The sequence below is a fragment of the Ranitomeya variabilis genome, chromosome 7 (genome assembly GCF_051348905.1).
Source record: "Ranitomeya variabilis isolate aRanVar5 chromosome 7, aRanVar5.hap1, whole genome shotgun sequence".
NCBI lineage: Eukaryota > Metazoa > Chordata > Amphibia > Anura > Dendrobatidae > Ranitomeya > Ranitomeya variabilis.
Window position 1 is genome coordinate 156,227,287 of NC_135238.1, and position 23,740 is coordinate 156,251,026.

Here is a 23,740-nt window from a genome sequence, read left to right on the forward strand (position 1 = left end):
AGTGGTGTCTCTGTACGCCACTCCTTTCTGTGTGTGCACCACTGGACGGTGCTCCCTGCACTACAGAGTTTCAGTATGGCCTCACAAGTCTGTGGGTGCCAAGTTACTGGTCCTTCTATATCTGTATGGGCCTCAATAGAGAGTGACTGCAATTATGCTTTCATCTCTTATGGCAAACAATTGCAAATATATATCACTTCTACAAAAACTGATGGAGGATGAGGTATTTGGGAAGGTCAATTTATTTTAGGGGTACTTCAGTAAGACCATTTACAGTCATATGAAAAAGTTTGGGCACCCCTATTAATCTTAAGCTTAATGTTTTATAAAAATTGTTTTTTTTGCAACAGCTATTTCAGTTTCATATATCTAATAACTGTTGGACACAATAATGTTTCTGCCTTGAAATGAGGTTTATTGTACTAACAGAAAATGTGCAGTCTGCATTCAAACAAAATTTGACAGGTGCATAAGTATGGGCACCCTTATCATTTTCTTGTTTTAAATACGCCTACCTACTTTTTACTGACTTACTAAAGCTCTTTTTTTTGGTTTTGTAACCTCATTGAGCTTTGAATTTCATAGCTAGGTGTATGCAATCATGAGAAAAGCTACTTAAAGTGGCCACTTGCAAGTTGTTCTCCTGTTTGAATCTCCTCTGAAGAGTGGCATCATGGGCTCCTCAAAACAACTGTCAAATGATCTGAAAACAAAGATTATTCAACATAGTTGGTCAGGGGAAGGATACAAAAAGCTGTCTCAGAGATTTAACCTGTCAATTTCCACTGTGAGGAACATATTAAGGAAATGGAAGAACACAGGTACAGTTCTTGTTAAGGCCAGAAGTGGCAGGCCAAGAAAAACATCAGAAAGGCAGAGAAGAAGAATGGTGAGATCAGTCAAGGACAATCCTCATACCATCTCCAGAGAGCTGCAGCATCAACTTGCTGCCGATGGTGTCACTGTGCATCGGTCAACTATACAACGCACTGTGTTTTTTTGCCGCCATGCATAACGCCTTTTTGAATTACCAAACAACTCAATCTTGGATTCATGAGTCCACAGGACCTTCTTCCAAAAAGAAATTGGCTTCTCCAAATGTGCTTTTGCATACCTCAGCCGACTCTGTTTGTGGCGTGCTTGCAGAAACGGCTTCTTTCTCAGTCGCCCATGACAGCACTACCAGAGAGAGGGAATTCGCCCTTCAGGGACAGGAAACCTACAGGATAAAAAGGCGGTACCTCTCTCCTGCGTCAGTTTTGTTTCCTGTCCCTGACAAGGGAACCCTCAAGGATTCGGTACCTGAGATCCGGAGCCGACCAGTGAGGGTATGACGGCGGGGAGGCCCCTGTTACCGCTGGTACGGTGTCCGCCGCCGCCGCTTCTGGGTCCAATGGGACTGCAGAGCTTGCGGAGGGGAGCGCGGCTGCCTCCCCGGATTGGGGTAGGGGCTTCAGGGACCCGGCGTGCCTTTGCATGCGGAGGCACTTCCTGGTCCGGAGCGGCGGCTCGGTGTGTGAGAGCACCAAGATGGCCGCCGCATCGGATATAGACGCTGTCTACTTCCGGGTCCCGGGCAGAGCGCGCGTGCGCACTTGAGATGAGGGACCAGCGCTTCCCTGGAACGCAGCCTGGAGTACAGTACAGGACATTATGTTTGGGGGTCTGGGCCAGAAAAGACGTAGAGTCTTTCCACTTAACGAAAACGTGCAGGCCTTAATTAAAAAGGAGTGGGAGAAACCAGAAAGAAAAAATTCATCTGTACCCTCTCTTAAAAGGAAATATCCTTTTGCGGAAGACGATTCTACGTCATGGGACAAAGCCCCTAAACTTGACGTGGCAGTAGCTAAAGCATCAAGGAAGTTTGCGTTGCCCTTTGAGGACATGGGAACGCTGAAGGATCCCCTTGATAAAAGAGCTGACACCTTCCTTAAAGGGGCCTGGGAGTCAGCAGGGGGATGTTTAAGACCCGCAATAGCAGCCGCATGTACTTCCAGATCTTTAACCCTTTCACGACATGCGCCGTACATGTACTGCGCATGTCGGGTCCCCTGCTTTGATGTGCGCTCCGGCGGTGAGCGCACATCAAAGTCGCGACATGTCAGCTGTTTTGTACAGCTGACATGTGCGCGCAATAGCGGCGGGTGAAATCGCTATTCACCCGCCGCTATTAACCTGTTAAATACCGCTGTCAAATGCAGACAGTGGCATTTAACTACCGCATCCGGCCGGGCGGCCGGAAATGACGTCATCGCCGACCCCCGTCACATGATCGGGGGTCGGCGATGCATCAGGAAGGTAACCATAGAGGTCCTTGAGACCTCTATGGTTACTGATCGCCGGTGGCTGTGAGCGCCCCCCTGTGGTCGGCGCTCACAGCACACCTGCAATTCTCCTACATAACAGCGATCTGATGATCGCTGTTATGTAGCAGAGCCGATCGGGCTGTGCCTGCTTCTAGCCTCCCTTGGAGGCTACTGAAGCATGGCAAAAGTGAAAAAAAAAAGTTTTTAAAAATGTGAAAAAAATATTTAAAATATAAAAGTTTAAATCACCCCCCTTTCGCCCCATCCTAAATAAAACAATAAAAAAAAAACAAACCTACACATATTTGGTATCGCCGCGTTCAGAATCGCCCGATCTATCAAATAAAAAAAAGCATTAACCTGATCGCTAAACAGCGTAGCGAGAAAAAAATCCGAAACGCCAGAATTACGTTTTTTTGGTCGCCGCGACATTGCGTTAAAATGCAATAACGGGCGATCAAAAGAACGTATCTGAGCCGAAATGGTATCATTAAAAACATCAGCTCGGCACGCAAAAAATAAGCCCTCACCCGACCCCAGATCACGAAAATTAGAGACGCTACGGGTATCGGAAAATTGCACTTTTTTTTTTTTTTTTTTTTTTTTTTAAGCAAAGTTTGGAATTTTTTTTCACCACTTGGATAAAAAATAACCTAGACATGTTAGGTGTCTATGAACTCGTAATGACCTAGAGAATCATAATGGCAGGTCAGTTTTAGCATTTAGTGAACCTAGCAAAAAAAACAAACAAAAAACAAGTGTGGGATTGCACTTTTTTTGCAATTTCACCGCACTCGGAATTTTTTTCCCATTTTCTAGTACATGACATGGTAAAACCAATGATGTCGTTCAAAAGTACAACTCGTCCCGCAAAAAGTAAGCCCTCACATGGCCATATTGACAGAAAAATAAAAAAGTTATGGCTCTGGGAAGGAGGGGAGCGAAAAACGAAAACACAAAAACGAAAAAGGGCTGCGACTTGAAGGGGTTAATGATTTGGATAGACAATTTAGAGAAACAGTTAAGAGATGGAGTATCCAGACAAAAAGTAATTGAATCAATTCCCATGCTTAGGGGGGCGGCAGCTTTCTTGGCCGACTCTTCGGCTGATTCTATCAAACTCACTTCAAAAACGGCAGCCTTATCTAATGCAGCTCGTAGGACGCTATGGCTGAAAAACTGGCCAGGCGACCTACAGACAAAACAAAAACTCTGTTCAATCCCATGTGAGGGAAAATTTCTGTTTGGAGAAACCCTAGATGACATTCTACAAAAAGCAGGAGATAAGAAGAAGGGATTCCCTAACCTGGCCACGCGATTTGTTAAGCGGCCCTTTCGGAACAGAAAGTTTTTCCGCAGACGCCCCCCTAGAGAACAGAACAGGTGGGAGGATGGGAGAAATAGAGATAGGGGCTTCCTCTTTGGCAATTCCCCAAGAAATAAAAAAAAACCCTAAGTGACACCTCCCCCAGGGTGGGAGGGAGACTGTCTCAATACCTTCCGGCCTGGGAAAAAATCTCTTCCAGTACTTGGATTTTAAACTTAATAAAGATGGGACTTCAAATAAACTTTACCACCCTTCCTCCCCAACACTATGTGGTCACTCCATTGAAACCCTCACTGCGACAACAACAGGCCTTGGAACAAGAGATCTCAAAACTCATAGTCAAAGATGTGATCCGAGAAGTTCCCTTACTGGAAAGGGGGAAAGGATTCTTTTCCCCACTATTTCTGATCCCAAAGCCGGACGGTTCCTTCCGCACAATAATAAATCTACAGAAATTAAACAGTTATGTAAAGAATCAAACCTTCAAAAAGGAATCAATAAAATCAACAATAAAAAACCTGTTTTCAAATTGTTTCATGGTAGTGTTGGATCTCAGCGACGCGTACTATCACGTCCCCATCCACAAAAACTCACAAAAATACCTCAGACTAGCAGTAGTCATGGAGGGAGAAGTAAAAGAATACCAGTACAAGGCCCTTCCATTTGGCATTTTAGTAGCGCCCCGTGTATTTACCAAGGTGGTAGCAGAAATGATGGCCCACATAAGGTAGAAAGACATTATTATAATACCATATCGAGACGATTTCCTAATTGTCAGCAACTCAGCCCAACACTGTCGACAACAATGCAGCAGAGTAATAAAAACTCTAACGGAATTAGGTTGGCTCCTAAATCTCCAAAAGTCAAAACTGGAACCGACCACGGTGCAAGAGTGTCTGGGCCTAACGCTGGACTCGGTTTTACAGGAATGTCGCCTTCCAGACCAGAAGAAACAAAAAATATCAAGTATTGTGTCCAGAGCTCGCTCAAACCCTCATATGACCTTGAGAGGAGCGATGTCACTGCTGGGGTCCCTTTCTGCTTGTCTCCCAGCAGTACAGTGGGCTCAAATCCACACGAGAGACCTCCAGTGGGATGTTCTGAGAAATCAGGTTACACTGAGGGGACACCTAGAAGGTCGCATGACTCTAAGTTCAGACACTATTCGTTCCCTAGACTGGTGGTTAGATTCCAACAATCTATCAAAGGGAGTTCCGTGGGTGATAGATACACATCGAGTAGTTACCACGGATGCCAGTCCCACGGGGTGGGGAGCTCACCTGGAAAACAGTGTTTCTCAGGGGGTCTGGACAGATCAAGAGTACCAGGTATCCTCAAATCAAAAAGAACTTTGTGCAGTGAGCCATGCTCTGTCAATTTTTCTTCCCAAACTACAGGGACATCATGTCCGGGTTTTTTCGGACAATCAGGTAGTGGTAGCCTACCTGAACCACCAGGGGGGACCAGATCCCAAGCCCTGATGAAGGCCACTTCCCAAATCTTCACCTTAGCCGAAGACCACTTCCTATCCCTCTCGGCGTTACATATAAGGGGCGTAGTGAACAAAAAAGCAGACTTCCTAAGCCGTACCCAGCTAAAACAAGGGGAATGGGCTCTGAACCAAAGCATCTTCGATCAGATTACCAAAATCTGGGGGGTCCCAGTAATAGACCTCTTTGCCAGTATAGAAAACAGAAAAGTAAAGGAATTTTGCTCTCTGAACCACAGAGGGAACCCCCGGGCACTGGATGCATTCTCGATTCCTTGGACTCATTGTCTGGCATATGCCTTTCCCCCTCATATACTTATCCCGGCAGTTCTGCGGAAGATAAGACAGGACAGGGCGAGAATCATCCTAATAGCCCCCTTCTGGCCCAAAAGAGCCTGGTTTTCCTGGCTGAGAATTCTTTCGGTCACCGATCCCTGGGTTCTTCCGGACCTTCCGGACCTCTTATCACAGGGACCGGTGCTCCACCCTCAGTCAGCAAATCTCCACTTGACAGCGTGGAACTTGAGAGGTCACTGCTAAGGGCAAGGGGCTTCTCAGATAATTTAGTGTCCACACTATTAAAAAGTAGGAAGACAGTAACAACTAAAATCTATGGTAAAACCTGGAAAAAGTTTCTGTCCACCTCCGGGGTAAAACTACAAGATGGGGTTCCAGTGGTCAAAATATTAGAGTTCCTACAGAAAGGCTTGGATATGGGCCTCTCGGTGAGCACCTTAAAAGTGCAGGTAGCGGCCTTAGGGGCGTTATACAATGATAGTATTGCCACTAACCCATGGGTAACAAGATTCATTAAAGCCGCTGTACGTTCTAGGCCCATAAAAATCAAAAGTTCTCCATCTTGGGACTTAAATTTAGTACTATCAGCTCTGACAGAACCCCCGTTTGAGCCCATAGATTCGATACCACTTAAAATCTTATCTCTCAAAACGGCCCTTCTTACAGCCCTAACGTCTGCCCGTAGAATTAGTTACCTCCAAGGCTCTATCTGCGAATCCTGCCTTCACACAAATCATGGAGGATAGGGTAGTATTAAGAACAGACCCTGCTTATCTACCCAAAGTTGCTTCCAATTTCCATAGGTCCCAGGAAATAATCCTTCCTTCCTTCTGTCCAAACCCGAAAAATCAAAAAGAGGAAAAATTCCACACTTTAGATGTGAGAAGGTGTTTAATACATTACCTAGAATCCTCCCGACAGTGTAGGAAGGAAGGGTCTCTTTTTGTCTGTTTTCAGGGACCTAGAAAAGGACTCAAAGCCTCCAAAAGCACTATAGCTCGCTGGGTTACTGATGCGATAGCCCTGGCATACTCATCCACGGGAAACGCAGTGCCTGAAGGGCTCAAGGCACACTCTACAAGGGCTATGGCGACCTCCTGGGCCGAAAGGTCGGAGGTACCAATAGATAAAATCTGTAAAGCGGCCACCTGGTCATCACCTTCAACCTTCTTTAGGCACTATCGATTAGACCTAGCCTCTTCGTCTGACTTAACCTTCGGAAGAAGGGTCTTACAGGCTGTGGTCCCTCCCTAAAGCAATAATCTCTGCAATTCTCTCTGGTAGTGCTGTCATGGGCGACTGAGAATAGTGTAGTTACTTACCGATAACGGTATTTCTCAGAGCCCATGACAGCACCTGCTTATTCCCCCCCTTATCACGTGTGCGGTGAGCACCTTATTATACGAAGTGTGTGTTTGATTTAGACACGGTGTAATCTTCATAAGTATTTTGCTAAAAATGCATATTTCCTGTTGTCACTAACCTGGAGGACCTCTGATGCTCTGTAAACCAAACTGACGCAGGAGAGAGGTACCACCCTTTTTATCCTGTAGGTTTCCTGTCCCTGAAGGGCGGATTCCCTCTCTCTGGTAGTGCTGTCATGGGCTCTGAGAAATACAGTTATCGGTAAGTAACTACACTATTCGCATCACTCTCCCATACAGCTTCTCCTTGTGCAAAGTGAGTTGTATAGTTGACCGATGCACAGTGACACCATCTGCAGCAAGTTGATGCTGCAGATCTCTGGAGGTGGCCTGAGGATTGTCCTTGACTGATCTCACCATTCTTCTTCTCTGCCTCTCTGATGTTTTTCTTGGCCTGCCACTTCTGGCCTTAACAAGAACTGTACCTGTGTTCTTCCATTTCCTTACTATGTTCCTCACAGTGGAAATTGACAGGTTAAATCTCTTAGACAGCTTTTTGTATCCTTCCCCTGAACAACTATGTTGAATAATCTTTGTTTTCAGATCATTTGACAGTTGTTTTGAGGAGCCCATGATGCCACTCTTCAGAGGAGATTCAAACAGGAGAACAACTTGCAAGTGGCCACTTTAAGTAGCTTTTCTCATGATTGCATACTTGCTATGAAGTTCAAAGCTCAATGAGGTTACAAAACAAAAAAAAGTGCTTTAGTAAGTCAGTAAAAAGTAGGTAGGAGTATTTAAAACAAGAAAATGATAAGGGTGCCCATACTTATGCACCTGTCAAATTTTGTTTGAATGCAGATTGCACATTTTCTGTTAGTACAATAAACCTCATTTCAAGGCAGAAAAATTACTGTGTCCAACAGTTATTAGATATATGAAACTGAAATAGCTGTTGCAAAAAAACAATTTTTATAAAACATTAAGCTTAAGATTAATAGGGGTGCCCAAACTTTTTTATATGACTGTATATCACTGGTGTCCCCAAAATAAATGTATCAGGTAACCTGTATAGTCACAGGCTTGAAAGCCGTGTAGATAACATAGTGTGGCGTATCCAAAGCTAAGCTTAGCCTCAGCGTGTGTGTGAAATCAGATAGCAATTTACTGGCTGTGTATGTGCTGCGCCCCAGAGTCCTGGTCGTTGTAGTAATGTCGCTCTGCCACTAAGGGGAGTGATGTTACGTCTGATTGCACTAAAGGAGTTTCTCTGACCAGGTAACACTCACACTACACTTCACACTCCGGCCACCAGGGGGGGTGGTTCTATCTAGTAGGCCACTCCTCACACTCTGGTAAAACTGGGGGTTGGACAGGAAGACAGAGAGAAGTCACTGGGGAGAGCTAGTGAGAGGACCTGTCAGGGATGGGATCCTGGCAGACTTCTAAGAATAGCACAAACCAGTGAGCAACGGGGGATACAGCAAAGAAGTGATAGAACCAGAGGGAGTCGTGCTGTAAGATCGAGGCAACATCCTTCTGAGGGGCAACAGTCGGTGGCCGGAACGCCGAGCAAGTAAGGGACTACAAGCATTACTTCAAACCACGGCCGGACAGCCAATTATAGGTTGGCTGTCTCACTAAAACACCTAAGCAGACAACGGAGGCAGCTGTGGGAGAGGGGCGACTCTAGAGTCCCGGAAGAACTCCAGGCCTACCCCGTCATACGGGTGCGTCCTAGCCATATCATCTGGAGGACAGAGAGAACGAGCATCAGAGACAGACAGAAGCAGTTGTGAGGACTATCCCGGGGTGCTCAGCAGGGAAGGACTACAACACATAGGCGCTAGAAGATAGACGCTGATTCCCACCTGTGAAGGGGACTCCTGATGTGCCTTCGGACCGGCCGGTCTCAGACAGCCCGGTTAACAGTGCCCTGGATTGGACACCTGAAGCCTTCAGTAAAGAGGTAAAGAGACTGCAACCTGGTGTCCTCGTTATTAACTGCGACCGGCATTACACTGCACCATAACATCATCTTATACCACCACCTTTATTGTACGCCCCACAGCAGGGTCACGGACCGGGTCTAGCCACCGTGACAACCCCAGAGCAGAGACTCAGAGGCCCGATACCGGGTACCCCTCGGCCCTGCGGCAGTGGGCGCGCTACAACTTGGCGTCACGAACAGGATTTACTTAAGCCTGAAGAATCAGGTCATGTGTGCCTTGGAACTACTGTGATTACTCTGCTTGGACTGTGTATTGTCATTTACCGCCAAAATTCGCCATTGCCGCGCACGGAAGGAGGAGCCTTAGCTTCGTGGGCGGAACCGGCCAAAAGAAGCGCGGAACGGAAAAGCGCGGTAAGGCGCCAATCCCGGAAGAGGAACTCCGACCTCCAGCAGGTTAGTGGGAGGAAGGGACAGCCATGTCCGAGTCGGGAGGACAGGAGGTGGCGGCCGCAGCCGTGGACGCAGGGGCACCTCCGGTCCCCGCAGCGGGCGAAGCCGCGGCTCTAATACCACCACTGGCAGCCCCGGAGCCCGCTGCCCCCATCAGCCAGTCGGACACCGCCGCTACCGCAAAGGCTATAATGCCCTTCTCTATGCCATACCTGCCCGGGGCGGCCTGGCTCCCACGATACTCCGGGGATTCACATACATTCACTGACTTTAAAGAAGGGATCTGCAGCCTGCTCGAGTTCTATCCCCTGACAGAGCCTCAGAAGGTTCATCTGATAACAAACCAACTCTTTGGGGCGGCTCTGAGAGAAATGAAATACTGGCCCGCCACGGATAAGGGAACTGCACAGCAGGTTTTTGCAAAGCTTAAAGCCACCTTTGATACCCGCACGGCTGCCGAAATTAAACTGACTTTCTATGGGTGCAAGCAGAGGCTGCAGGATAGCTTACGGGATTATGCCCTTAATCTTCAGGAGGCGATGCGGGCCATTAAGCAGAGTTACCCTGACAGCATGCAGGATGAGGATAAACTCCTGAAAGAGCGGTTCATTGAGGGGCTCCTGTGCAGCCACCAAAGGGGTCAACTGCACTTCCTGGCCATGCAAAATCCAGACTTGACTTTTGCGCAATTCAAGGATAAAGCTATCCAGGCATGGCAGGAGCGACAGCCTAGCCGTGCAGCACCTCCCAGGCGTCCCGCTCTCACATACCACCAGGAGGTGGCGTCGGATGTTCCAGTCACCGCCGAGGCCGATGCCCAAAGCCTAGAAGACGACTCCCCTGCAGGACTCCGCCTTCAGATGCAGGAGCTGACCAAGAGCGTTGCTGCCCTGGCCCGGACGGTGCGGTCCCTACAGGAGGCCCCCAAGGAGAAGATCCAGCTGGCCACCAGACCGGAGGATGTTCCTTGGATGCGACAGAGGAGGACCCCGCCGACCAGAGGCCGATCCGACGATCGCTTCCATGAGGATGGACGACCCATCTGCCGCCGCTGTCATCAGGTGGGCCACCTTGCAAGGTACTGTCCTTTAAACGAGCAACCCCTGGGGCAAAGGGCCAACCCCCAGGAATAGGATGGTCAGGCCCACAGCATTGGAGAGCCAAATACATTGGAGGGCGACCAGTTCTTCCTGTAGTGGTTGACGGCATCCCCCTGAATGCTTTGCTGGACATCGGTTCTCAGGTGACGACTATGCCTTATGTACTCTATAAACGGTATTGGGAGGACACCGATATTACTCGTGGCCCCGATGACGATTTCACCATAATAGCCAGTAATGGTCAACCATTGCCACAAGTGGGGTATAAAGAAGCCACTATCAAAGTGGGGCGGGTGGAATTGAAATCCCAGGGGATTGTGATTGTTGATATTGACCGCCGAGAATGTAATCCCATGATGACTATCGGTACCAATGTTATAGAAAATTGTCTTGCAGAAGTTATTGTTTTGTTGCAACAGGTAGCCGAAACCGCTGGCCACAGCGAACAACGTGCCCTGCAAAAAGAAATCAGAGCTCTGATGCAGAGACAGCAGGTAGAGCTGACTGGTGGTGAGATTGGCCGTGTCACTGTGAGTGATTCAAACCCCATTGCGATACCCCCCAGGAGTGAAATGTTAATATGGTGTCGGGCAGCCATAGGCCTCAGGGGAAAGGACTACCAGGCCTTGGTAGAACCCGTATATTCAGACAATAGGCCTACTATTCTGACAGCCCGGGGGGTGGTCGACGTGCGCCAGGGGAGGGTGCCCGTACGTGTCCTCAATTGTGGGGAGGAAGAGATTCATCTCACCAAGTATGCCACGCTCGCTAAACTGTTCACTGTCAACAATAGTGTGATACGGACACCTGAACCCTTGGTCCCGTCAGACGTGACGGAGGACAATGGTTCTGCAGGGCACACGAAGGATTGGTGTCGGGAATTGCATGTGGGCACTGACTCCACCCCATCCCATCAGAAACAGGGGGCCTACAGGGTGGTTCACGAGTACGAGCGGGTATTTAGCAAACACCCCTTAGATTTTGGACAAGTGAAGGGGATCCAACATCACATCCCCACGGGAGATCATCGTCCCATAAAAGAGAGGTATCGCCCTGTACCCCCAGCTCATTACCAGTGTGCCAAGGACATGTTGCGAGAAATGAAGGAGGCTGGGGTGGTGAGAGACAGTTGTAGCCCCTGGGCAGCTCCATTAGTCCTTGTTAAAAAGAAAGATGGCACCATGAGGATGTGCGTTGATTACAGGCAGTTGAATCGCATTACACATAAGGATGCATACCCACTGCCCAGGATAGAGGAGTCTCTGGCTGCTTTAAAATCCGCTAACTACTTCTCTACCTTAGATCTCACCAGTGGGTACTGGCAGGTTCCCGTGGCAGAGGCGGACAAAGAAAAGACGGCCTTCACGACGCCGATGGGGCTCTGCGAGTTCAACTACATGCCTTTCGGATTGTGTAATGCCCCGGGGACGTTCCAGAGGATGATGGAGTGCTGTCTGGGGCACAAGAACTTTGAGACCGTACTGCTGTATTTGGATGATGTCATTGTCTTCTCTAAGACCTACGAAGACCATCTGAAGCACCTGGCTGAGGTGTTTGAAGCCCTGTCCAACTTTGGCTTAAAGGTGAAACCGTCCAAATGTCATCTGCTGAAACCCAAAGTGCAGTACCTGGGCCATGTGGTGAGTGCTGAAGGAGTGGCCCCAGACCCCGACAAGGTCACGGTGATCCAAGACTGGCCGAAGCCCAGCAACCTCCACGAAGTCCGGCAGTTCCTCGGACTGGTAGGCTACTACCGAAGGTTCATTAAGGACTTCACCAAGAAGGCCGCACCCTTGCAAGACCTGTTGGTGGGCCAATCAAAGAAGGCCAAGGGGAAGAACGCCCCATTTGACTGGAATGAGGGGCTGGAAGGATCCTTCACGTGTTTGAAGTCGGCACTGACGGGAGAAGAGGTACTGGCCTATCCTGAATACGACCAACCGTTTGTGCTGTACACGGATGCCAGCAATGTGGGATTGGGAGCCGTGCTGTCCCAGGTCCAGAAAGGCAAGGAGAGGGTGATCGCTTACGCCAGCAGGAAGCTTCGTCCCACGGAAAGGAACCCTGACAACTATGGTTCCTTTAAACTGGAGTTCCTTGCCATCGTCTGGGCAGTGACAGAGAGATTCAAACACTACCTGGCCTCAGCGAAATTCACCGTCTTCACGGATAACAATCCGCTAACGCATCTGGATACAGCCAAGCTCGGGGCCTTGGAGCAGCGGTGGATGGCCCGGCTGTCCAACTACAACTTCACCATCAAGTACCGGGCAGGACACAAGAATGCGAATGCCGATGCCTTGTCTCGGATGCCCAATTTGCCAGAAGCAGAGGAAGACCCGGAGGCACTTGAAGAGGTGGAGCTGCCCGCATTCCATCGCCCAAAAGCCACTCAGAATTCCCATCATGTGAGGAACAGGCATAAGAACCAACTGGATGCTACGCTGAACCCCCTGCCCCATCACGGGTGGGCGGAAACCCAGGATGGTGACCCCGCGGTCCGTCGGGTGAAAGAGCTCTTGACGCAGGCAGGGTTACATCCCGGCCCAGATGACCCACAGGAAACCCAACAGCTGTGGAAGGGGAGAAGCAAACTGTTTATCCATGATGGCAAGCTGTGCAGGAGAAGCATCGATCCACGTACTCATGAATTGGTGTGGCAGATAGTGGTGCCAAGGCGAGATGCGCCCATGGTTCTGGGAGCCTACCACGATGGAGCCGGACACTTCGGATGGAGGAAGCTAGAGAGGCTACTCCGAGGGAGGTTCTATTGGATTGGCATGAAGAGAGCCATTGAGAAGTGGTGTCGGGAGTGCGGTCCATGTAGCCTACGCAGGAAGGACCGTGGCAGCCAACGAGCTCCCCTGCGGCCTATCATCACCAAACGGCCGCTCGAACTGGTTGCACTGGATCATGTGAAGCTGACACCTAGCCGGTCAGGCTATATCTACGCTCTTACCATCGTAGACCACTACTCCAGATTTTTGGTGGTTGTGCCTGTCAAGGATCTAACGGCCAGGACTGCTGCCAAGGCCTTCCAGCAGTACTTTTGTAGGCCCCATGGCTACCCGGAGAAGGTACTGACCGATCAGGGACCAGCATTCGAAGCAGAAGTGTTCCAAGAATTCTGTCAACTGTACGGGTGTAAGAAGATCAGAACCACACCGTACCATCCCCAAGCCAATGGGATGTGCGAAAAGATGAACCAAGTGGTGATCGACTTATTGAAGACCTTGCCCGTGGAGGAACGGAACCTGTGGCCGACAAAGTTGCCTGACTTGGTGGATATATACAACCACATCCCAGTAAATTCCACCAATTGCACTCCAGCGTACCTGATGTGAGGAAGGTCTAGCCAGTTACCCGTTGATCTAGACATGGGGGTCCTAGTCCCCGAAGATACCTCACCGGATGCAGAATGGGATACAGAAAGGCAGCCAAGGTACCGCCAAGTACAGGAGTGCGTGGAGAGAAGTCTCGCCCAGGCTAGGCAAAAACAAGAAAGGGATTACAACCAGCATGCTCCTGCGATTCCCCTGTCACCTGGTGAGCAAGTACTCAAACGAAAGAGGAGACTACACAAGCTCGATGACCAATGGGAAGCGGAACCGTATACCATCCTGCCATCTGATTTCGACAACACGAAGGTCTGTCTCATCAGCAAGGACGGAGGGGAGACCTCGACAGCGATATCCAGGGATCACCTTAAGATCTGCCCTGATAAATTGAGAGAGAGGGAAACGGCTCCAGGAATCTCCCCGCCTGTGGAAGAGGAGAAGATGATCCACACTGTCCTTGGTGATTTTCCCCAGTCCTGGACTCAGATAAATCAGGCCATCGTGGTACCTGTTCTAATGTTCCAACAGCCGGACCCACCAGAAACAATGGTGGTACCAGATCATCCGGTCCCGCAGCCTCAGCAAGCTCAGCAGATCCGACCTGAAGATGCCATGCCAACCGTTGAACCGGCAGGTCCTCCCTCTGCTATCGGCGAATCTGTCGTACCCACTGTTGGTAGCAGCAGCCCTGAGAGCTCTAGCCTGCCAGTGCTACCCAGACTCACTAGAAGTGTAGCCAGAAGACAGTGCACTACACCAGCGGTAGCAAGCATAGCGGGCCCTGCTAGGTCAATAGCGACCACTGCGCTGCGAAGGTCCACACGCAGCACTCAGAATCAAACCCCCCTCCACTACAAAACTTGGAGGTATTAGTGAGGGCTGCTATTTAGTTGAAAATGTTTGTGTATATATCTTTTGTTACAGGGTTTAAAATGGACAATAGAGCAATGGACGGTGAATTGCTCCAAAAACTTCTAAAAGGGGACCCCTTTGTTTACCCGGGGTCCCCGCTGTTTCAACCACTGAACTGAGAGTCATAAACTGTGCATGACCTAACTTTCGCAACGTTCAAGAGTCCTCACCTCCCATAAAGGGAAGCACTGCTATGTTTAATTGTTTAAGATATTTCAAAAATTTTGTGTGTTTTCTGTTAACATGTAATGTTGTTCTTGTTTTCCCAGTCCGGGAGTACTGGATTTAACCGGGGGGGGAGTGCAGCGCCCCAGAGTCCTGGTCGTTGCAGTAATGTTGCTCTGCCACTAAGGGGAGTGATGTTACGTCTGATTGCACTAAAGGAGTTTCTCTGACCAGGTAACACTCACACTACACTTCACACTCCGGCCACCAGGGGGGGTGGTTCTATCTAGTAGGCCACTCCTCACACTCTGGTAAAACTGGGGGTTGGACAGGAAGACAGAGAGAAGTCACTGGGGAGAGCTAGGGAGAGGACCTGTCAGGGATGGGATCCTGGCAGACTTCTAAGAATAGCACAAACCAGTGAGCAACGGGGGATACAGCAAAGAAGTGATAGAACCAGAGGGAGTCGTGCTGTAAGATCGAGGCAACATCCTTCTGAGGGGCAACAGTCGGTGGCCGGAACGCCGAGCAAGTAAGGGACTACAAGCATTACTTCAAACCACGGCCGGACAGCCAATTATAGGTTGGCTGTCTCACTAAAACACCTAAGCAGACAACGGAGGCAGCTGTGGGAGAGGGGCGACTCTAGAGTCCCGGAAGAACTCCAGGCCTACCCCGTCATACGGGTGCGTCCTAGCCATATCATCTGGAGGACAGAGAGAACGAGCATCAGAGACAGACAGAAGCAGTTGTGAGGACTATCCCGGGGTGCTCAGCAGGGAAGGACTACAACACATAGGCGCTAGAAGATAGACACTGATTCCCACCTGTGAAGGGGACTCCTGATGTGCCTTCGGACCGGCCGGTCTCAGACAGCCCGGTTAACAGTGCCCTGGATTGGACACCTGAAGCCTTCAGTAAAGAGGTAAAGAGACTGCAACCTGGTGTCTTCGTTATTAACTGCGACCGGCATTACACTGCACCATAACATCATCTTATACCACCACCTTTATTGTACGCCCCACAGCAGGGTCACGGACCGGGTCTAGCCACCGTGACAACCCCAGAGCAGAGACTCAGAGGCCCGGTACCGGGTACCCCTCGGCCCTGCGGCAGTGGGGGCGCTACATATGGGAAAGAGATAAACGGTGCCCAACATAGACTGTGCCCAGAGCTCGGGTCAATATAGACTAAATTACTACAGCAGCCACACAACCCTATACCTGCAAGAAAATGTATAGAAATGGTTTCCCCTGATTTCTGTGTAATTTCTTAGACGAGACATGGCTTCACTTCGCTTATGTTCCATCATATTGTCATCGTTTTTGGCTGGAAGAATAGCACAGCCGTCTACACTACTACACTACAGGTGTGCACATGGTCATGAGTTCGGTCTTTTTTTTTGCTTTTTTTTCTATTGTTTCCAATACTTGTGTTGCACTCTAATTTTACACGGCTGTGCATCCACTTATTTTGCCATCTACACTACGCTACCAAGTAAAATGTAAAAATGCAAATAAATCCATTAGATTCTTTTGGTTTAGTTTTTGGCATGGATTCAGCACCAAATTGTGCAGGGCAATCTGTACCCCGTGTATGTGAACGGCTTTCTACTTGCCACTCATTCCTGCAGATTCTGCATGGAGAAGTTAATAGATTTCTCCATTCAATTGTGGTTATCCTAATGTGAATCCTTTGCACCTTTACACAGAGATAGTAGGAAAATACTCCTTGGCTTTCAAGCATGCAAATTTGGCAGGCGTAAACATAAAGCCCCTGTACACATTAGATTTATGTGGCATGAACTGGCCAATGCCAGCCAGACCAGCTGACCAGTTAATATACTATAGTGGTACTTTTTGTTCCTCCTTTGCCAGATTATGTCAGAAGAGAGAAGGATCGGGTGTGATCTCCATGAGAATCTGCCTCCAGAGCTTATTGTAAATTAAAGGGAACCTGTCACCAGGTTTGGCCGATATAAGATACCGCCATCACCTTTCAGGGCTTATCTACAGCATTCTATAATGCTGTAGATAAGCCCCCGATCTGACCTGTAAGAGAAAAAAATAAGTTTTATTATACTCACCTGCGGGACGGTCTGGTCCAATGGGTGTCGCAGGTCCTGGTTTGGCGCCTACAATCTTCGTGCGATGCGGCCTTCCTGCTTGCTTCATGGCTCCCCGGCATCGCGCTCCTGCACAGGCGTACTTATCTGCACTGTTGAGGGCAGAGCAAAGTACTGCAGGCGCTGGGCCTCCCTGACCTTTCCCGGCGCCTGCGCACTGCAGTGTGACACATGTAGATTAGGAGAGCAGACTGTCAGTCATGACATGTCTCACACTGGTATTGCTCCCTTTTTATTTAAAATAATCTCTGGAGGCCGATTCTCAGGGAGATCAGTGTCCGGCTCATAGATCTTAACAGCTCATTTACATATAGGAAAAAAGTGGTTTTCTCTAGATCAAGATTTTATTCAACTTCCTATGAATCCAGATTCTCCCTTTAATAAGATAGGAGATGGCCGTTGGTGCTCATAACGTTCTATGGGGAACTGTAACTGTCATTTCAGGAGTTGCAGCAGCATGTCTGTGTCTGCCTGTAGCTCCTCCCACCTCCTCTTACCCCCTCCCATCTCCATAGAACTTTACAAGCAGCAACTGTCATCTATCTCAGTGATGAGTAAATCTGGATTCACTGAAAACAGATTTTACATGTTTCAGCCATGAATTCAGAGTGAAAAATCAGCCCAGGAGGAGAAATAAGCCATTTTCTCTGATAGGCAATTTTGTAATATACCTTATTTCATGTGTACTACTGGTTTATGAAATAAAAACTAAAACGGTTACTATTGAAGGCCTTATACGCGGTGCCACTGTCCTGCCATTGCTGGCAATGTCAGGCTGTTATCAGGGACACATTCTTTGCTGAAGTACATATACAGGGTTTTTTTTCACCGTACAACACTAGGTTGTTTTCAACATTTATATGAGGAAACTATTTCCTCAGTGAAAAGAGTAAAATGGAAAATTAAACTTTTATTTGGGATCTACACATCATGTCTTGCTTTTTGCCCAGTAGTGGTGCTGCCATCATGTCTGCTGAGCACATTGCCTTCTCACGCTGTACTTTCTGTCTTTCAGGTCTTTGGTGTTTCCTTCAGATCTAGATGAGCTTCGTGAATTGGCCGACTTCTTGCAGGACTATAAGAGGGAGCACCAGTCATATGTCACCCTCCTGTTCTGTAGCGCATACTTGTATAAGCAGACCTTCGCCATCCCAGGATCCAGCTTTCTGGTAGGTGAAATATCAGATTTATTACCATAAATCCTCCACTTACTGGTATCTATCTTTCTTTTTTCAGTACTGTAATACACAGGCTGGCATTGTAGCTCCTTACCACCAAAGCCAGTTTTGATCTTCCTGGCAGAGCCCAATTTTTCAAATCTAACGTGTCAGAATATGTTGTTATATGTTTGGAAAGTTTCTAAGTATCCCAGTCATTCTCAGATTGTGTTTCCATCACACAGTGTACTTTGTTAGTGGTAAGATTGGGTCGATATGGTTTACATTTATATACAGCTCTGGCAAAAATTAAGAGACCACTGCAAAATGTTCAGTTTGTCTGATTTTTCTCTTTATAGGTATATTTTTGAGTAAAATGTAATTTTTTGTTCTTTTATTCTATAAACTTCTGACAACATGTCTCTGAATTTCCAATCAATACATTTTGAATTTTTTTTCTGAAAAGGAGAAATGGTCAAAATTACCAAAAATAAGCCCAGTGCTTTCAGACCTCAAATATTGCAAAGAAAACAAGTTCATAATCATTTAGAAATTGTAAGCTTGCGAGCAGGGCCCTTTTTGTTATGCTGTAATATCTATTGTCTGTACAAATCCCCTTTATAATGTAAAGTGCTGCGGAATACACTGCGTGCAGAATTATTAGGCAAGTTGTATTTTGATCACATGATACTTTGTATACATGTTGTCCTACTCCGAGCTGTTCAGGCTTGAGAGCCAACTACCAATTAAGTAAATCAGGTGATGTGCATCTCTGTAATGAGGAGGGGTGATATCTAATGACATCAACACCCTATATAAGGTGTGCGTAATTATTAGGCAACTTCCTTCCCTTTGACAAAATGGGTCAGAAGAGAGATTTGACGGGCTCTGAAAAGTCCAGATTTGTGAGATGTCTTGCAGAGGGATGTAGCAGTGTTGAAATTGCCAAACATTTGAAGCGTGATCACCAAACAATCAAGTGTTTCGTGGCAAATAGCCAACAGGGTGGCAAGAAGCGTGTTGGGCAAAAAAGGCGCAAAATAACTACCCATGAATTGAGGAAAATCAAGCGTGAAGCTGCCAAGATGCCATTTGCCACCAGTTTTGCCATATTTCAGAGCTGCAACGTTACCGGTGTAACAAAAAGCGCAAGGTGTGCGATACTCAGGGACATGGCCAAGGTATGGAAGGCTGAAAAACAACCACCTTTGAACAAGAAACGTAAGATAAAATGTCAAGACTGGGCCAAGAAATATCTTAAGACTGACTTTTCAAATGTTTTATGGACTGATAAAATGAGAGTGACTCTTGATGGGCCAGATGGATGGACAAGGGGCTGGATCAGTAAAGGGCAGAGAGCTCCACTCCGACTCAGACGCCAGCAAGGTGGAGGTGGGGTACTGGTATGGGCCGGTATCATCAAAGATGAACTTGTGGGACCTTTTCGGGTTGAGGATGGAGTGAAGCTCAACTCCCAGTTTCTGTAAGACAACTTCTTCAAGCAGTGGTACAGGAAGAAGTCGCTATCGTTCAAGAAAAACATGATTTTCATGCCGGACAATGCTCCATCACATGCCTCCAACTACTCCACAGTGTGGCTGGCCAGTAAAGGTCTCAAAGAAGAAAAAATAATGACATGGCTCCCTTGTTCACCTGATCTGAACCCCATAGAGAACCTGTGGTCCCTCATAAAATATGCTATCTACAGGGAGGGAAAACAGTACATCTCTCGGAACAGTGTCTGGGAGGCTGTGGTGGCTGCTGCACGCAATGTTCATCGTAAACCGGTCAAGTAACTGACAGAATCTATGGATGGAAGGCTGCTGAGTGTCATTATAAAGAAAGGTGGCTATATTGGTCACTAATTTTTAGGGGGTTTGTTTTTGCATGTCATAAATGTTTATTTCTAAATTTTGTGCAGTTATATTGGTTTACCTGGTGAAAATAAACAAGTGAGATGGGAATATATTTGGTATTTATTAAGTTGCCTAATAATTCTGCACAGTAATAGTTACCTGTGCAAACAGATATCCTCCTAAGATAGCCAAATCTAAAAACCCCACTCCAACTTCCAAAAATATTAAGCTTTGATATTTCTGAGTCTTTTGGGTTGATTGAAAATATAGTTGTTGATCAATAATAAAAATAATCCTCTAAAATACAACTTTCCTAATAACTCTGCACGCAGTGTATGTTGGCACTATATAAATAAAATTATTATTATTATTATTTATCTCTGGAAGAGTTCAGAAATCAATATTTTGTGGCATAACCATGATTTTTAATCACAGCTTTCATGCGTCTTGGCATGCTTTCCACCAGTCTTTCACACTGCTCCTGGAGCAAAAATGTAAGCAGATCTTCCTTGTTTGATGGCTTGTGACTATCCATCTTCCTCTTGATTACATTCCAGAGGTTTTCAATGGGGTTCAGGTGTGGAGATTGGGCTGGTCATGACAGGGATTTGATGTGGTAGTCTCTTAAAGAGAACCTGTCACCCCCAAAATCGATGATGAGGTAAGCTCGTCGTCATCAGGGGCTTATCTACAGCATTCTGTAATGCTGTAGATAAGCCCCCGATGTTAAGGTACCTTCACACGAAACGACTTTGTAACGATATCGCTAGCGATCCGTGACGTTGCAGCGTCCTCGCTAGCGATATCGTTTAGTTTGACACGCAGCAGCGATCAGGATCCTGCTGTGATGTCGCTGGTCGCTGAATAAAGTCCAGAACTTTATTTGGTCGTCCGATCGCCGTGTATCGTTGTGTTTGAAAGCAAAAGCAACGATACCAGCGATGTTTTACACTGGTAACCAGGGTAAACATCGGGTTACTAAGCGCAGGGCCGCGCTTAGTAACCCGATGTTTACCCTGGTTACCAGCGTAAAAGTAAAAAAAAAAAAAACAGTACATACTTACATTCGCGTCCCCCAGCGTCTGCTTCCTGACACTGACTGAGCTCCGGCCCTAACAGCACAGCGGTGACGTCACCGCTCTGCTGTTAGGGCCGGCGCTCACACAGTACAGGAAGCAGACGCTGGGGGACGCGCAGGTGAGTATGTAGTGTTTGTTTTTTTTACTTTTACGCTGGTAACCAGGGTAAACATCGGGTTACTAAGCGCGGCCCTGCACTTAGTAACCCGATGTTTACCCTGGTTACCCAGGGACCTCGGCATCGTTGGTCGCTGGAGAGCGGTCTGTGTGACAGCTCCCCAGCGATCAAACAGCGACGCTGCAGCGATCGGCATCGTTGTCGCTATCGCTGCAGCGTCGCTTCGTGTGAAGGTACCTTTACCTGAAAGAGGAGAAAAAGACATTAGATTATACTCACCCAGGGGCGGTCCGGTCCGATGGGTGTCTCGGGTCCGCTCCAGCGCCTCCTATCTTCATTCCATGATGTCCTCTTCTGGTCTTCACGCCGCGGCATGAAGACCAGAAGAGGTCGTCATGGAATGAAGATGAGAGGCGCTGGAGCGGACCCGAGACACCCATCGGACCGGACCGCCCCTGGGTGAGTATAATCTAATGTCTTTTTCTCATCTTTCAGGTAACATCGGGGGCTTATCTACAGCATTACAGAATGCTGTAGATAAGCCCCTGATGACGGTGAGCTTACCTCGCCATCGATTTTGGGGGTGACAGGTTCCCTTTAATTTTTGACAGAGCTGTATGAAAATATCTGAAATTTGCCAAAAATTTAGAAAAATTAGCAATTTTCAATCTTGAATTTTGTAAGCATAGTCATACCACACAAAATAGTTAAATACCATTTACCATATGACTCCTTTACTGCTGCATGATTTTTCAAACATCTTTTCACTGGCAACTGTGTGTAGTTATGATGGTCACACACCATTTGATAGACAAATGTTTGTCCAACTATTGTTTCTCTGGACCCCCGTGTAGTTGCACCCTCTGCTTGGCTGTGCGTTCTTGTATTCTAAAGGCCCCGGCACACATAGCGATTTACCAACGATTACGACCAGCGATACGACCTGGCCGTGATCGTTGGTAAGTCGCTGTGTGGTCGCTGGGGAGCTGTCACACAGACAGCTCTCTCCAGCGACCAACGATCAGGGGAACGACTTCGGCATCGTTGAAACTGTCTTCAACGATGCCGAAGTCCCCCTGCAGCACCCGGGTAACCAGGGTAAACATCGGGTTACTAAGCGCAGGGCCGCGCTTAGTAACCCGATGTTTACCCTGGTTACCAAAAAAAACAAACAGTACATACTCACCATCTGATGTCCGTCAGGTCCCTTGCCGTCTGCTTCCTGCTCTGACTGAGCCGCCGTACAGTGAGAGCACAGCACAGCAGTGACGTCACTGCTGTGCTGTGCTCTCACTGTACGGCGGCACTCAGTCAGAGCAGGAAGCAGACGGCAAGGGACCTGACGGACATCAGATGGTGAGTATGTACTGTTTGTTTTTTTTGGTAACCAGGGTAAACATCAGGTTACTAAGCGCGGCTCTGCGCTTAGTAACCCGATGTTTACCCTGGTTACCAGTGAAGACATCGCTGGATCGGTGTCACACACACCGATTCAGCGATGTCAGCGGGACCTCAACGACCAAAAAATGGTCCAGGCCATTCCGACATGACCAGCGATCTCACAGCAGGGGCCTGGTCGCTGGTACGTGTCACACATAGCGAGATCGCTACTGAGGTCGCTGTTGCGTCACAAAACTTGTGACTCAGCAGCGATCTCGCTATGTGAGACGGGGCCTTAAGAGGCAAATATGCAGCTGTCAAATTATCTCTCTTTAGAACAAAAGGATTGGGCATGTTGAAACCTAGCCAGTCCAATCCTTCTTTCCTGGATACCCCCATACACTTTAGATGGTTATCAGTCCTTCCAAAATAAATAGCTTTGCAAAGGGTTGGGATCCCATTTACAACAATGAGACTGTAATATAATATTGGCTTGCGTTTATTGTACTGTGACTACTTATTTAATAGTTTAACCCTTTGTTCCTTTCCAGAACCTGCTAGGTGGAGCGTTATTTGGCCCATGGATGGGACTGTTTCTTTGCTGTACACTGACGTCCATTGGTGCCACATTCTGTTACTTGCTGTCTCAAGCATTTGGCAAGCAGATTTTAACCATGTACTTCCCTGAGAAGATCTCCATGATGCAGAATAAGGTCCCTGTCTCATTACCTGATTGGATTTCTTTTTTTATATCCTTGATGTCACCCTTTTTTTTCTTTTATTCCATTTAATTGTCTATTAATTTTTATACCACATGTGAGCAATCATATTGAGAATTGTCTCTTCAGAGAGGAAAACGACTAGAACTCTAGCGCCACCTATAGGAAGTGGTAATCCTACAAGTCAATATCGATCCTCTAACGATCCTTGTCACATGACTTAGGATAATAGCCAAAATCTCAATTTGCAGACACTGTTTTGGGGTACTGCCCCTCGTCAGTGCAAAGTGTGAGATCTGGTTTGGCTGTGTGAGAGGCATCTAATCATATTGTCACATGTATTTTCATTATTAAATTGCTAATGACATTGATTTGGATGTCTTTGGCAATTGGGTTTTCTAGCAAAATTTTGAATCTTTGTGGTCACCTTCAAATATATATTTCACTGCCAGTTAATTTGGGGGTTAGGGGGATACATTTTTTGCAATCGTTACCATTATTAGATGAATGTGCTGGATAAAAGATCGGACTGTTGAAAATATCACTGTTAAATGGGTTATTCACTACTGGACAACCCCTTATTAATTGGCTGAGGAAGGTAGAA

At 47.5% G+C, this 23,740-nt stretch overlaps 1 protein-coding gene across 1 annotated transcript in view; it reads left to right on the top strand.

Moving 5' to 3' along the window:
* TMEM41A (transmembrane protein 41A) overlaps positions 1–23,740 on the top strand; it is a 41,977-nt gene that overhangs the window by 3,559 nt on the left and 14,678 nt on the right. Inside the window, exons 2-3 of the mRNA XM_077272128.1 lie at positions 17,843–17,996; positions 22,969–23,130. Coding sequence (XP_077128243.1) covers positions 17,843–17,996; positions 22,969–23,130 — 316 coding nt within the window. The remainder of the gene's footprint in view (positions 1–17,842; positions 17,997–22,968; positions 23,131–23,740) is intronic.